A 15528-nucleotide genomic window follows, 5' to 3' on the forward strand; every position below is an offset into this window, starting at 1 on the left:
GGTTGCACTGTCTTTAGTAGAAGAGAAAACTGCTCGTCCGTCATGTGCACTTTATGAAGAGTGAAAAGACCAGCCTTTCCTGTGGGATGGGGCAACGGAAAGGAGACGAAAACTGTTCTGTAATTAATTGTGAGGAGAAAATCAACATCATCCAGTGGCAGGTGGTAAATGGAAGCATCATCTTACAATTGTAGCATCGTCTTACAATTGTAAGGGCTAAGCGCTTCGGGAACGTGAGAGTTACAAACAAGAATCATCGGATGATTCATCCTCTGTTTATGGACAGCATTACAGTCCCTGTTTTCCTGGTGGGGAAACTGAGGTGGAGGATTTCCCTTCATTCTTCCCCTTCCTTTCCACAAGCTCCCTACCCTGCTACGCATTTTCGTTCTGGTCCTGTAATACCACAAATAGGAATCCGTAGATAACTTGCAGCAAGCTGAGTTTATTTCTTTGAAGCAAGATACTTACACACATTTGTCCTTGTTATAGAGCTGTATACTGAATTCTATAGGAAGCACTACAGGTCAAGCCCAGGGAAACCTATAGGAGATGAAACAAAGGACAAAAGTGACATTGTGCAAGGCTGTCAAGGTATGTAACCTCACCTGAAGCATGAATGCAGCTGTGCCAGTACCTGAAGAATTCCTACATCCATTTTAGAAACGTTTCACCTGAAAAGCTGCTAAAGATCTTGGGCTGAGCAAAATCCCTTCACCCCATCAGCAGGTTACATCTGCTGCTAGAATTGGATCCCTTTTTCCCCTGTGAGTGAGGACAAGTGCGTAGAGCTGTGGATCAGCTTCTTTGCCTTTTTTCCCAAATGGAGCCTCCCTGAGCGCTGTCTTTACTCCGTCTCTGATCCATGGCCACGTTCCATTACCTGGGAAAACTGCAGCCCTTTTGCTGTAGGATGGTTGCCAAGACTGTTGCATCATAAATGCCAAGCCCCAGTTTACCTGTACTAGGGCTCCATTCACATACTGTTTGCTTTAGGCAGAACCACGTGCCCACAGGGCAGCTTTACTACATCCTGCCTTTCCTTTGTAGACACAGGAGCTGTTGTTGTTACATATAGTGTGTTCGTCATGGTCTGGTTCTATGCGGGGATTGGCGTGATCCCTTTCTATGTCTGCTTTGTAAGGATTTATTCCTACCGTCATCTAGAAGTCATGTTTGGGAGGGATCTCGGAACTTGGGACCGGGAGATCAAAGGAATATGTCCACAAAATGTGAAGGGGGGGGATGGGACGGACAAGGTTCTAGGTCCTATGTTGTTTTAGTCGGTTTATCCTTGGTTCCTATCAGTAATGGGGAAATTGCCTGACGGTGCAGGTGAGTGCCAGCGGAGCAGGTTCAGTGACATGCCTGAAGCCCGTTGGGACTACTAGGACAGAGCAAATAACTGAAGCTGGACCCGCTGTTGCCTTTACAAAGCAAAACTTCTCTTTGAAAGCCTCTGGCTTCCCCCTGTGGCTTGAGTCTTTTGAAACGAAGCTCACCTTCTCACCAGAAGAGATGAAGGGGTGAACAGCGCCTTGCGTGAGCGTGCTCTCTCTACAGCAGTCAAAACCCGGTATCTTTCCTACTTCTGCCAGAAGTAATAAGTAAATAAATAAAAGTACTCCCTCTTATATCTGCAATCACTGCAGCTTTCTAGCTCCTATTATCCCGATTATGTAAAGCCTTTGGAGAGGGGCTGCTGGATCAGACAGGCTGTGTCGCGTCAGGTTGTGCTGAAGTCCATATTCCTAGAATGACTTCTGAGAACAGCCCCGATGGGTTGCGCTAAAGGTCTGCCTCGCTGTATAGCTGGCCGCTGAAAATGGCCAGCGGCTGTAGCCTTAGGAAAGATGCTGGAGAAATCAGGGCAGCGCTGTCCGATCTTTCCCTGCACTGTATCATTTCCCTGGTTTATAGTAAAGCTGTGGCTGTGCAGCTTTCCCCCGTTGTTCGTGTGGAGCGGTTCATCCGAGGTGAACAGAGCGGTGCCAGGAGTCATCCCTCAGCCCCTGCTTTGCAGGGTAGCGTCTCGGATCAAAGGAATAAAACTTTCTGCTTTAAGAAACCCTGGCCCTCTGGTCTCCTGAGACACTGAGCGGCCACTGGAATTTGTCCTGGAGTTTTACTGAAAAAGTACTTGGTCTGTTTTTTCATCTCGGTGTCTGTAGGATTCTTTCTGGTGGGTGAGACTGGGTGGGGTTTTTTAGCTATGTTGAAAGCATTTACGCGTAGTAACTCCACCACCCTCCTTTGGGAAAGACAAATAGTATTACGCAGTGGGAAAGGCGAAGCAGAGAGATTGTGACTTGAAGGGCCCTGAATGACGGCTGGCGTGGAAGAAGCTCTCAGCCCTTTTCAGAGTCTCTGGCCCTAAGTGTTTTCTTATTTTTCTGGAGCCTGTTTATCTGGCACCGATATGTTTTTAAGGGCTGAATACAGAAGCTTCCATTGCTTTTCAGCTTTGGACGGTGTACAAAGCTTTTGCCTTTTATGTACACCACTGCCGTCCCACGGTCCGTCCAGCAAACTGTGCAGAACCAGAACGTGAAAAACGGCCGTGAGTAAGTCAGTATTTAATGTGGAGGCTGAAGCAGCTATTGTCAAAGAAACAGAATGCCTAAATGGGGAAGGGAATGTCACTGTCACACCTCTAAGGGCTGTCTTCACTACCGGGAAAAGTGTGCTTTTAGATGTGTTAGCTCATCCTTTAAATATCCCTCTGTAAACAAGGAGAGTTTTATTTTTAGCGTAATCACTGGTCGAAGTGAATCCTGGATCCTCTATTCCCTCCCCATCCACCCCGTTAGGATTCACTAGAGGTGCTTTTAGTAGATGGAATTGTGATCTGTGCTTAGTGATATTTCCCTGCGTTTTCTTCTCTCCCCCTCACCACCCCCTGTACCACAGACATACTGTAAGTTGACCTTGCCAACCTTTATTTTCTCCTCCCCTGTATATGTGGACAATGCCCCTTTTAGCATACTGGTTGGAGCAGATATATCGCAATCTTGCTTGCAAGGTGACAGAGCCGTGACCCTGCAAATCGCTGATAGTGCTGGCCCGCTGCTTGATGCTGAAAAGCCTCCAAGCCCGGGGATGCTGGGTCTTTTGAATTAGATGTACTGTATCTGCCCCGAACAGCACGGAGCGGGGGGACCCTGGGACACAGGGGGTTACGCTTGGGGGAGGTGGTGCGGCAGGTTTGTCAGCACGGTTCCTCACCACTTGCTTTTGGCTGTGTGCTGGAGCAGGTCAGCCAAAGCTCAGCAGCTCACGCTGTCCTGTGACCTGCGCCAGAGCCCGCAGGGGTGTCCTTCCCAGTGAAGGACAGCTCTGGGTCATTTCGGTCTCGCCCATCCCAAGTGCCCAGACACCCCCGAAGCGCCAAAGGGGTTGAAAGGCATGATACAAAAAAAAAAGTGAATCTGAAATTCCTTATTTACTTCTGGCTTTCATTCTTGTAGGATGATACGGGCTTTTATTTGCGAAGGTGTCCAGCTCTTTCATTTCTCCGACTTTAAATGCTCTTGTATTGCGATGACACTCGTTCCTAGGGGGTCGGGGCCGTGGGGAGCCAATGATGCTGAAAGGAGGCATCGTATTCTGGGATGCTGCGCTGGGACTGGCTTTGCTCTTGCCTGCCTAAAGATCCCCTACAAGCAGCCTTTAGCTGAGCGATATATGGGCACTTAAATCCTCTCAGCCTGTTGCTGTTGTGCTGTGGCCGTAGCGGGCTCTCCGACCCCTGTGAATGAATGATGCAACTCGTGTCCCTTTTTGCCTGCGTGTGCTCTGACTCACCGGGAAGTCCAGTCGCTCTCGGGGCTCGCTTGAGCGGGAAGGCGAAGTCTAATCGTTACTGTCAGACCCAGATACAGCGGTCCCTGAAGACCGAGCTCTCTGAAGCCAGCCCGTGGGTATGTCTGACCTGTCCGTACGCACATGTTGCAGGAAGGCTGTTCCCAGCTCCGGCATGGGCTCTGTGCGTTTCCCTGATCTCTTACAATACAGTTCCTTCTCACAAGCAGGGCAAGATGCAGGGTGGCAGTGAGCCAATTAAGACCCTTTAAATGCCCAAATAAATACTCCTTCCTCCTCCCATGGGTTTATTTCTCAGTTTGCAGTTTATTGTGCTCTTGCTGGCAGGCTGCGGGAACCTGCCTTTGCTCCGAGCTGATGAGATGTGAGCAGCTCTGCTGCGTGGTCCTGCCACAAGCCGGGGAGCAAAGGCAGGCGCTGCTGATCCCGTGTGACCGTCTCGTGTTGGAGGTGGGCTGGTGAGTCCACGGTGTGCTGGAGCTTGCGTCCTTTGCGTGCACGTGTGCGCTGGGTACTGGTCTGGAGCTGGGAGGTGACCTTGCTTCAGAGTAGGGGTGTGTTGTTGTTTTCCCTGTGATGCTCAGCATGTGTTGAGGGTCTTAAAGTACTGGGTGCTCTTGGTGGGCAGTAGCCAAGCCATCCAGGTACTGCTATTTCTGCCTCCCACCTTTATCCATCGCCTTCCTCCCTGTTCTGAATCACCCTGTGTGTCTCAGCCCCATGGACAGGCTCGTGGCCAGAGTCTCCCCTGGCAGTCTCCTGGAGAGACTGGTGACCTGATGAAGGTGCTGCTGATCCCCACTCGTATCTCGGGGGGTTGGATTAAGGCTGAAATACCTGCATCAAATTCTCTGGGCTTTAAACTGCGTAGGTCTAGCCCGTAACCTCAGGAGAGGATGATCTGCATCCAAGCTGAATGTTTTGAGGAGCAGCTGTTTGGCTGTGGTTGAGGCAGTGGGGTCCTGTGAAAATGAGCTGCAGGATGTAGGAAAGAGCCTTTCCACAAGGGCAGAGGCCAGCCCGGAAAGGAAATGGGCAGACGGAGGAACGCAGTGGGCAGGTTTTATTCTAGCACGTCCCCTAACAGCAGCAGTGGTTACCTAACGCTGCCCTGTGCCGGCTTTAGAAAAACTTGCCTGGCTCCTGCAGAGTAAAAATACAAGCTGCAACCTGAGTGGGAAAGGATCCCGCAGGGGAAAAGCCTCCAGCTCGCGAGGAGAGGTTGAGATCCGCTCCCCCCCGAGCCGCTCGGTGACTGGTCGGCTCTGGGGGCTGGTGACAAGCTGGCACAGGGGCACAAGCGGTGGCTCGGTGCAAGGGAGATGAGGAGGAGGGGAGGGCATCCAGCACACGGGACACTGTCATTCTCTGCGTGACATTTGCCTGTCTCTGTAACAAACAACAGGCTCTGGGGAGCAGGCAGTGAGCAGGGCACGAAAATAGTAAGCGATTTGGAAGAGCAGTAAAGGTTTTAGCCATTATTTTCTCTGAAGCAGGTGACACTTGGCCGGACAGTCAGCAGCTTCGTGGCTTTAGACAAGCCCTAGTTGATGCTGTCCCTCGCCTGGTGGGAGTGCCACGGTGAATTAGTGGCGGGAGCGGGCGATACAGAGGAGGTGATGGGGAAACAGGGCAAAAAAAGTAGGAAGTTAGGCCTCATTAGTTGCATCAACCACAGAGCAACTTGCAGGTGGTGGGAACTTCTGGGCAAGCAAAATGCTGCGTGAGGAGGCAGGGTCATCGAGTACAAGGGCAGCCACGGCAGATGTGAGCCGTTGTGCTGGACCGTTCTTGCTTCCATCGTCGCTGTGCAGCCCTGGTGAGCATCTCTGGCGGTCTGCAGGACCGTCCCTGGCACCACTGGTCGAGAAGGTCAAGCAGAGGATGAGGGTTTCCTTCCATCTGGCTTCTCTTCCCGTCTGTGCCGCTGACCTGCAGGCGTTATTTATCTCATAGCTTGCCAAATGGGTCAGGACAGGGACATTTCTTCCTTTACGTTTACACGGTGGACAGTATGGTATGACGTCGACAGCCTTTTAGGTGCTGCTGTTATACAAATAACTATATATCAGCTCTGGAAATTTGTCCTGACATTTCTATGGTGTTTTCACACAACTGCAGCATTACATTGGATCGACTTCACAGGGATTGCAGCTGATGCTAGTGGTTGCGGTAACCACTTTTGTTTATGTGCCCTCAGAAGTGTCCTTTCCAATACAGCAGGGCAGTTCCTTGTCCCAAGGAGAGTGTGCACTATTCGAACCACCTGTTGCCAGAACGAAAGACGGAACAGGGAAGTGTCTGGCTGCAGAGCCTTGCTTTTCAAACGTTTCTATTTTAGGAAGAGACTCTTTGTGTTTGCTTAAGTTTTAGCAAAAAAAAAAAAAAAAAAAAGAAAAAGCAAATGCCGATTTGTCATCATTTTGTTTTGCGTTTTAAGTGTCTCAGTGAAAAACTGATGTGGTCTCCTCTTGTCCCTTTCCCTTAGTGCTCCTCACGGCAGTGAACTGTTACAGCGTGAAAGCTGCTACCCGTGTCCAGGATGCCTTTGCTGCGGCAAAACTGCTGGCACTGGCCCTCATCATCATTCTTGGCTTCGTGCAGCTTGCGAAGGGTGAGTATGTTTCCTTTTTCTTTTGAAGGTGGTGTGCAGTTAAAGCAGAAGCCGGGAATTAGGGATAAAGCCCAAGAGTCCTAACCCAGGCATTTCGGAGCTTGCAGAAATGCTTCACAAGCATATTTTCTTCTCGTGCGTGCTTGGGTGATGTTTCCAGCTCGTGCTTTGCAAAGGGCTGAGTGCTTTTGTGCATTTTATTTGTGAGATTTTGTCTTTACCTGGCTGAAGTTACGCTGGATTTCACGCTACTGCAGCCCAGCATATACCACCCAAGGTCTTTTCCACTTAATTCTGTCGCTGTGCATCCTCTCGCTTTGAGATTGCAGAGCTGACAAGTCTACAGGGAGTGAAAATTCTGCTGCTATGGCTCTCAGAAGCCTTTTCTGTAACTGGTGGCTGGTCCCGGCCATTTGCTAGTAGAGAATTACCTGCATGTGCAAACCAGCCCCCAGTAATTTTCATTCTTTCACAAACTTCCCCTGCACGTTTCCCTTCTTCCCGACGCAGGTATGGAATAGCTTGGTCGAGTCCATGGGGTCAGAGAGGGATGCCTGGGTCAGGCGAGGCTGCAGGAACCGCGTGATGGGCAGTGATATTAGGGTTCTCAGCTGACGCTAGCGTGCATGTCTGTCAACTTGTATCTAAAAAAGAAGATAAAAATGGGAAGATAAGGCAAATTTTCTGATGGTTCTGCTTGTTTTCTTCGCGCACACTTTAAATCCTCTCAAACTTGGGGAGATACTTTGTTCCAAACCCATCTGATTAACTAATCCACACAGCTAAGATTTACTGTGTGCTTTTTTTATGCAAGTTCTGTGAAAATAAACTTTGCTTAGGAAACAATACGGGCCCTATTTGTTAAATGTGGATAAAAGTCTATAGATAGTCCCTCCTATCTCTGTACGGGCAAGTGTGTGTGTATGTTTGTGTGTGCACGTGGGTCTTTTTAATTCCCGTCTCAGCGATGGGAGCCAGTGCTGTCTTTGCAGAATTTCTTGCTTTATCGGGAGTTTTATTTTATTCCAACTCGGTGCCTACGCTCAACAGGAACATTGTGTGAGGCTTATCACAAAATACACCTCCTTCCTCTTTATGTCTCCCCAGGCTGCTTTGCTGAACATTTTTTCCTCTCTAAGAAGGAAAAGGATAAGTAAACATAAATCTCTGTTAGTTCTTTAACATTTTACTGGTAAAAGATCATTACAATTGTTTTTCGCTTGCAGGTAATAATCTTAATTTACTTCTTCAGAGTCACCTTCCCTCCCTCTGTACTGATCTTTTGTCCTTCTGTGGAGGGTGAATCACTTTCTGCCCAGGTTCCTCAGGTATAAATACGTGATATTTCCGTCGACTTATATCTGTAACCAATAAGAGATTTCAGTTTTGTGTACCAAAACCCCATGCTGTACTCTTCTGTCTCAGAAGCTTTTTACCTCCTTTGAAGCACGGTTTCGAGTTTTTGTAGGTCTGGAGAGGTACGACTATGACTCGTGTGCATCTTGCGGTATAGCTCATTCCATGTGACGTTCAGTTTCCTGCTAAACCACCTGGCCACTGCAGACAGAGTGAAAGGTAACGAGGTGAAAAGCAGTAGTTAGTTAACATCCGAAGGGAAAGACCTTTTCTCCCTGCCGGCGCTCAGAACACTCAGCGTAAAGCAAGCTGGTTCAGAGTGGGAACCCTGGGTTCTACAGAGGATGCTCCTCACAAAGCCCATGTTTACACCTTGTCCTAAGTGTCACACTACTGCTTGTCTGAGTTCCTCTTTTACAACGTACCGCCTGGGATTCTGCCTGTGGTCTAACATGGATTTTCTTAATCTCCTTATGGAAGTTGCAAGCTTCCTGGTAAGTCCTTAAGAATGTGCAAGCTCCTTTCATATGCCCTTGCTTAGCTTCCACATACATGTTGCAAATTTCTCAGCTTTTCCTTAAATCATGCCAGGTAACTTGGTGCTTTTATGTAGCAGGGATACATCAAGAAACTGTCTTTTTTTTCTTCTTTTTTTTCTTCAAGGAAAGCATAATAGTATCCCTCAAAGCACACTGAAAGTGGGGAAGCACTGCACTCTTCTCTGTCTTCACTGGGACAAGAAATGATGGGTGCAGGCTGTGAGACAAGGGAAGTGTAAATTAGCCATCAGAAAAACACTTTTAACTGTAAGGCAGAGCCCAAGTAGGTTGTCTAGGAAGGCTCTCTCACTGGAGATTCACAAGAACAGTTTAATAAATGCCTCTCTGGAAGGGGTTGAGTGAGTCAAACCTGCCATGGAGCAGGGGAATAAACCTGGTACACGTGGAAGCCGCCGTGTCTGTGCTCTCTGGGGCTGCGCCGTGTGTTAGTAGGACAGTACAGCATTGCCAGATCTTATCCAGGCAAAATACTACAGACCCAGTCTTTTAAAGTGCTGACTGACGCTTTTGAATGGGTAACTTTTTTCCAAAAGCCTGTTTAACCTCTGAGTAGGCGGGTGATCCCGCGTCCCATACGTAACCACAGTGCCGTGCCTTTAGGGCTCCTCTCTGCGCCCTTGTTTTCTTTTATACCAGTTCCAATGCTCTCTGGACAAAGAGGACTCGTACCACCACCAGCTCAGTACATTGAGTCTTTATTGGGGTGAAATATACGCCAAGTTGATTTGTCTGGGGCTGCAGTTTCAGCGGTCAAGGGATTGTGTGTTCCACGGCGCTCCGGATAGTGCCTGAGCAGTGCTGATTAACTTGCTTTAACGGTTACTGTCCCGTCGCTGGTTTATGTTTACAGTATCCATAAACAGAGAAGAGGAGCAATACCACAGTTTCTTGCTCAAATGGGGGAACTTCTGAGACTTCACAGAAATATGGCTTTCTCTATTGACCTCCTGCCTTCAGCATTTGGCTTTTTTTCTTTTTATCCTTTCATTGGGCGTTTCCATTATTTTCAGAAAAGCAGTAACGTCTCGAGACAAAGAAATATGTGGCAATATTACCGCACAGAAAGTAGCGTTTCCTTGTGATCTTTCTGCGGACAGCTGCTTTACATCACTTCTTTCATGAAACTTCAAAGGGAGGGTAGAAGCTGGTTTCCTACTTAGACAGCCCTTCAGCTGCTTGAAAGTTGTCTGAATCTAGCTGACCCGCTTGGGGTGCAATTATTTTACTCGTACAAAAGTTACACTTTCAAAAGCCTTTGTGTGGGGCTAGGGTTGTGTTGCTTTAAAAGCTCAGTGCCCTGGACTTAGTATATTACTATGTAAAACCTTATATATGGACCCTCAACGGCACAGCCCACCAGTCTGTAGGACTTAAGTAGTGTAAATAACTTACAGCGTAGACAGGATCAGGATTTTTTCACTCCACTCTTATAAAATCTAGGTTTAACTTTGGTTCTGCTGTTTTACCAGCTCTCACAAAACGCCCTCTGTCCAGCCGAAAATGGGTATTTTTTGGCCGTGTTCTTGACCTGGTGAGCGGGATGCCTGGGGCTAGAGCGTGCGGGTTTGGACAGTGGCTGGGTGGGTTTGAGGGGTGTTTTCTGCACGGGGTGTGACACGGAGGTCTGTAGCTGTGCCCTTCGTACCCGGCCACCCGGCACCTCACACTGCCTTTAAAAATAACCTGGGCGTGAAGTGGTGAAAAAAAACCAAACAAACATGCAGATCTTTAAGGACTCACTCTTGCTTTTTACATGCGAGGAAATTCAGGAAGGGTTTTGATGTCAAAAAACTAATAAAAAAAATAATATATTACAGACACGTTTCAGATATATTCTTTTCTGTTGCTGATGTCCTAGGGTTGCTCTAAACGTTTATCTGCCCGTGGGCGGCTCGAGCAGCGAGGTGCCGTGCCTGGCCGCTGGGCGTTCGGGGGGTGCTGCCGCGCTGGGCTCCAGCCCTCCCTGCCGCTCCGCGCCAGCGCTTCTGCTTAAAAAATAACATTAAATTGGGCACTTGGGACTTAGGGAAATAGAATTTAACGCTCGTTTTATTGAATTATTTTTATTGAACTTATTGTCCCTTTCCCCCCTCTTAATGCCTGATTTCTAATCTTTAATTTCTCATCTGCGGTGCCTCGAGTGTGTGTTTGATGGCAGCAGCATTATTCTAAATCCCTTCGTTGGGCTTGTCAGAGACCAGCAGAGTTACATCTGCTGAACAAGCACAGGGTGAATTAAGGACAAAATAAGCAGGTTTAACTCCAGACATTTGCCATGGAGAATTTAGATTAGGCAGAGAGTTTTGGTTTTAATCTTGTTTGTTTTTTTTTTTTTCTTTAAATAGATGCCTACAGTATCAGCCAGTGCTGGCACCCCCCACCCCAATATCATTTGCTCTTTGTAAAAAGGTATTTAGAGGTGGTGTTGTGGCTGGCAAATTCTGAACCCCACACGGGAGGGTTTCTGAAAGTGAAGATTGAAACCTTCGGTTGTAAACGTGTGCTTAGCATGTCTGTGAAGCCTCCTAAAAATACTACCTAAATACTCCAGGTGCGAGGCAACCCCTTGGCAGTGTGGGTGTGTGTGCACATCTGGGTACTACTTTCAGTTATCGAATCCCTTTGTCTTTTGCTACAAAACTACCGTTTGGTCTCTGGGAGGGTTATTTCGCGAGTTCCCTGACAGAACTTTTTTCTTTGCCTTGTTTTCTGAAAAATCTTGTGATTAAGAAAGACCTGAGGGCGGGAAAGTTTACTCGCTCTTCCTTTCCTCCCAGATTTTCTTCTCTGCTGCCAGTGGCAGCATGAGTTGAGTGTCCCAAAAAAGCCCCTTGAGCCAGATGTGGAGTGAGAGCCGGGATGAGCTGCGCAGGCAGCAGAGGAGCGGATGCAGTTGTTAGCCTGGGGAGGGCAGGGCTGCTCCGGAGGGGTGGTCCTGACAGGGCAGGAAAAATTAATTTTCCAGCTGGTGATTACAGTCTCAGGCTCCCTCAGGTCTCAGAGCACAATGGCACATGGATACTAAGAGAAAACAAGAGTGGCCGTTGTCTGAATTACCTTGGGTTTGTACCTACACTTGATCACGCTTGGCCATCCAGAGGTGGATAAGCGCTTGCCATAGCTAAAGAAATCTGCCACCAATTTTCCTTTGACCTGGTCTCGTAACCTCTTGTGTCCATAGGGTGAACCTGAGAGCGGACTTGATTAGCAGCTCGATGTGTAGGAGTTTGTTTTCAATTGATTTCTTTTTTATGTATTTATTTATTTTTATTTCCTGCCACATCAGCTGTGAGCTGCTGACCGAGGGTGGCTGCAGCAATGTCTTTGTGCACACCATGGGTCGTCATACGCAGCAGGGTGGCCATTGCACTGGGGCTCACCCAAGGGACTGGCTGAAGGACACGACCTGGGACACGAGAATCTACTGATGGTGGAGCTGTTGGTGCCTGAGATGAGTTTGGAGCCCAAAGCCAAACCAGATGGGTGTTCACCCTCCCAGCCCATGACTAACTTGCACGGTAGATCCCTCTTTGGCAGGCAGGAGGCAAAGCCTATGGATAATAAACGTCCTTCAAGCTTTTCAGTGTGTCCCTGCAAGTTGGGGCTGAGGCTTGTGCACAAAAGATTGCAAGAAAAGCATGCCCTGCAGCTGCCCGTGCTGTTTCTTGTTACACTGGCATTCAGAAATGCCACTATAACATGATTTTCCAGCCGTAAGCTTTGAAGGAAAGCTATTGTGCTTCCCTTACTCACCCTCTTGCTGGCGGAGCACATGGAGAGTGGAAGACTGTACCGACGGAGAGCACGAACAAGGAAGCTGGGAAAGCTGCCAGCATCCTGCACCTCTAAATCATATCAACCACATGTTGGAGATTAATCAGGCATCTTAACGCTGGAGAGTTGATACAACACAATTATGTTTTATGGGCCTCTCACCCTCTAATCTTTGATTTCTTCTCCTGCCAAAGGTGAATGCAAATGGTGGAGCCTGGTGGGCACGGCAGGTTAGCGTGCTACGCAGCTTGCCTGCTCTGGTTTGGAGTCAGCAGTGGTTCATTTCTGCTCAGACAATTTTTTTTTTTTTCCTGCCCTCTCTGCCCAGAAGATTTTTGGCAATTACAGATTCAAGGATAGAGTTCAGCGTGGTAGGACTTCTGCATTTTACAAGTGCAAAGTTGCCTGTCCAAAAGTAAATAAAATGCATTTAATTACAGCAACAACCACCACCAAAAAAAACCCACACAAAAAACCAAAACCAAAATAGAGAAGCAGGCAGTCAGTGACCTGTGCCTCTTGTTATGATGACTGTGAGTTTTTGGGCAGCTCTGTATGCACAGGCTGGAAGTTTGGCCTGTAATGATGATGTGAACTGTTGTTTGTTTAACGTTGCGTGTGGAGGCTCGTAGCTGCATTAACTGTTCAGGGTGGAAATGTGCCTTGACATCTTGAAAACCTGCTTTATCCAAGGATTTGCGGATTGTAGCATGTTGCTCATTTTTGGTATCCTGAATTAAACCTCCAAATGCCAGGCTGGCTCAAGGCAGGTGCCTGGCGTTGGAGGCTGAGGAGCACATCTCGGACTTGCCACAGGGGACCCTGCTCACACTGGTGTGGGCTGAGTGGGTTTTAAGGCAGCTGACATGAAAGCCTCTGTTGGCATCTCATTTTTCCAAGTGCAGCTATGCCAGCGATGCAGACGTATTTAACTAGAGAGCAGCTAATACTTTGGTATTTGCTTCTTTGCATTTCTGTCTGGGTCGCCTCTGTCTGTCTCTCTAAAGTCTTTGGTTGCAGCAGCAGCAGTTGCTCGTGCCTAAGGTGTATCAGAGCAGTCGATAGCTCTCTGTGTGTGTCTACACGCGTGCCATTGCTTGCATCTCATATCGATCCTTTCCCACGGCCTTCAGCTGGTGGGCTGAAATGAATGGCCTTGCCTGTGGTGCTAGAGGTGATGGTGACAGGCAGGAGGATCTGCCCTCCCCAAATGTTCTTTCTTGACTCTCCTGCACATACGTCAAGCTGGTTGGCTCTGGTTAGCCCCTCCAGAGCCTGGTCAGGTGGCACATTCTTGTTTGTCATTCTCGATCACACGTTTCTATGGATGCGGACTGAACCTGTTGTGCAGATATGAAAAGGGAAAAAAACAAGCTTATGGAAGTGGCTGGAAACCCACTGGGTGGTTTGTTTACGGTTTGCACCTTGCTGTTAATCTGCCCTGACATGGGCGCATTTAGGAGACGGTTTTCCACGCTGTCCGAAGGATCAAAGGGACCCTGTTCATCCAGGGTCTCTGTGCTGCCTCGGTGCTTTCCGGCTCCCGGAGGATGCACGGCGTTTTGTGTGCCGTGCATCACTCCAGGACTCGTGCCGCTGCTGCTGGGTCGGCTTCTTTATTTCTCATCAGCTAACACCATGCCGGCAGACATGAAGGTTGCAAAAATCGGGAGGTGTTTGCTTAAGAGGAGGGTGAAAAGTTTTTTTGTTGTTTTTTTTTTGGCGATATCTGCAGGATGCAGAGGAGGTGGGAAAGGTAACGAAACGCACTCTGGCCCGAGTAGCGTCCTGGTGGACCATTGCAAAAGGAGGAGTTGGGAAGCTTGAGTGGTGTGTGGGGTGGAGTGAATCCAGGAGCCCAGACCCCTCGGCTTCACCCTGGGGGGAGAAATAATATTGCCAAAGGTTCCCAGCACTGGGAGGAGAGAGGAACTTTTCCATAAAACAGAGGAAAGTTGTTGAAATGAGGGGAGGTGTCAGAGCCTGGCCACAGCTGGTGGTGAGAACCAAGGACGTAACTCAGGAGCTCTGGCTCCTCCATGGATGCCCTCTCTGCTGGTCCAAGGTTTCTGGTGGTGTCTTTCAGACCCATAAACTCGTCTGCTATGGGACCCAAGTTTGACAGCTACTGTTCAAAAACTGCTTAATGCAAAGCTGTCTGCAGAGCGGCAGCGATCAGAGAGGAGCAAACACCTCATGTGGCTATCGAGCGTGCGTTTCGTGGGGATCCATAAGCTGCCAAAGAGATGCTCTCCTAGCCCTGGCCCCTGTGTGTTTCTTGCCGTCTTGTTTTTCTGACTCAGTCGATTGAATTATTGCTGCTTTTCTCAGGAAACGGCTCAACAGCCGAGTGGATCCTCTGGGGTTTTTCATATATACAACGTATTTCTCCCTGGCTTGGTTTCCTCCATGAGCGAGACGCACTGAGAGCACCCCCCTTCTCTCGCTGAGCTCTCTAGATGGCCGTGTTCCCTCTCCTCGCTGTTTAGGCAAGTTAAAAATATTTCATTATCATTAAATGCTTTCTGCAAGAGAAGATTGCTGTGCTATTAAAACCGGAACGGACATGACTGGGGAGCAAATGAACATTTTCAAAGAAAGGGTCTGAACATGCAGCGCATGGACCCGAAATAGGTCCCTCCCGCAGAAAGGCCCCAGGTGACCCATCGCTGCGCAATTACCAGAGTCTTGGCAGCTGGCAAGATCAGCAAATGGGGTTTATGTCAGAGCTTGTTACCTTAATTTGGTTAATTGTAGAGCAGAGTGCAGTTGAACAGCCAGTTCAAACCAGGTTTCAGACCGCCGGGGTGCCGGGCACGGGCAGGGCATTGCCTAGAGAGCAGCCGGGGCTGCGTGGGCTGGGGAGGACGGGCAGCCGGGAGAGCGGGCAGAGCACGCTTTTGCCCGGGATGCTCTTGCTAACGGACCTCTCGCTCCGTGGGAGCAGCGGAGGCCACGCTTGGCAGCCTCACCTGCAGGTGTGTAACCCTTCATTTGATCCAAGGTCTGCGATTCAAAGCTCCGGCGTCCGGAGGCTTGAACTGCGCGCTTCAGGATTGAAAGATGGAGAGTGTCTGGAACTGAGGTTCATAGGTTCATACCTCCCTTTTGAACAGCAGGTCCTTGTGAGCCTTTGTATTAGAGGAAGGAGGTAAGAGTGAGGGTGCCGGGCCATCTACCCGGTGTCCCCAGTCTCCAGCTGGGGCCAATAGCAAGCACCAGTGGGTACGTGTAAGAACAAGGCAGGCACGTGGTGGTACTCGGATGCTTTCTCAGCCTCCGGGGCACCTCTGGGGCCTCTGCACCAGAGGAGGTATCTTTGTGCGATGGATTTCTGTTCCGAGGATTTGCGGGTACAGTCAGAGCTCACCCACTGTATTTTACAGCTTGGCCCATGTGGGA

General features: G+C 48.9%; 1 protein-coding gene across 2 annotated transcripts in view; it reads left to right on the plus strand.

The window, feature by feature from the left end:
- Positions 1-15528, plus strand: part of SLC7A5 (solute carrier family 7 member 5) — a 40361-nt gene that overhangs the window by 8159 nt on the left and 16674 nt on the right. For both annotated transcript variants that reach the window (XM_074582737.1, XM_074582736.1), the window contains exon 2: positions 6311-6436. In XM_074582737.1, the coding sequence (XP_074438838.1) occupies positions 6311-6436 (126 nt within the window). The remainder of the gene's footprint in view (positions 1-6310; positions 6437-15528) is intronic.

Source organism: Larus michahellis, chromosome 4 (genome assembly GCF_964199755.1).
Source record: "Larus michahellis chromosome 4, bLarMic1.1, whole genome shotgun sequence".
NCBI lineage: Eukaryota > Metazoa > Chordata > Aves > Charadriiformes > Laridae > Larus > Larus michahellis.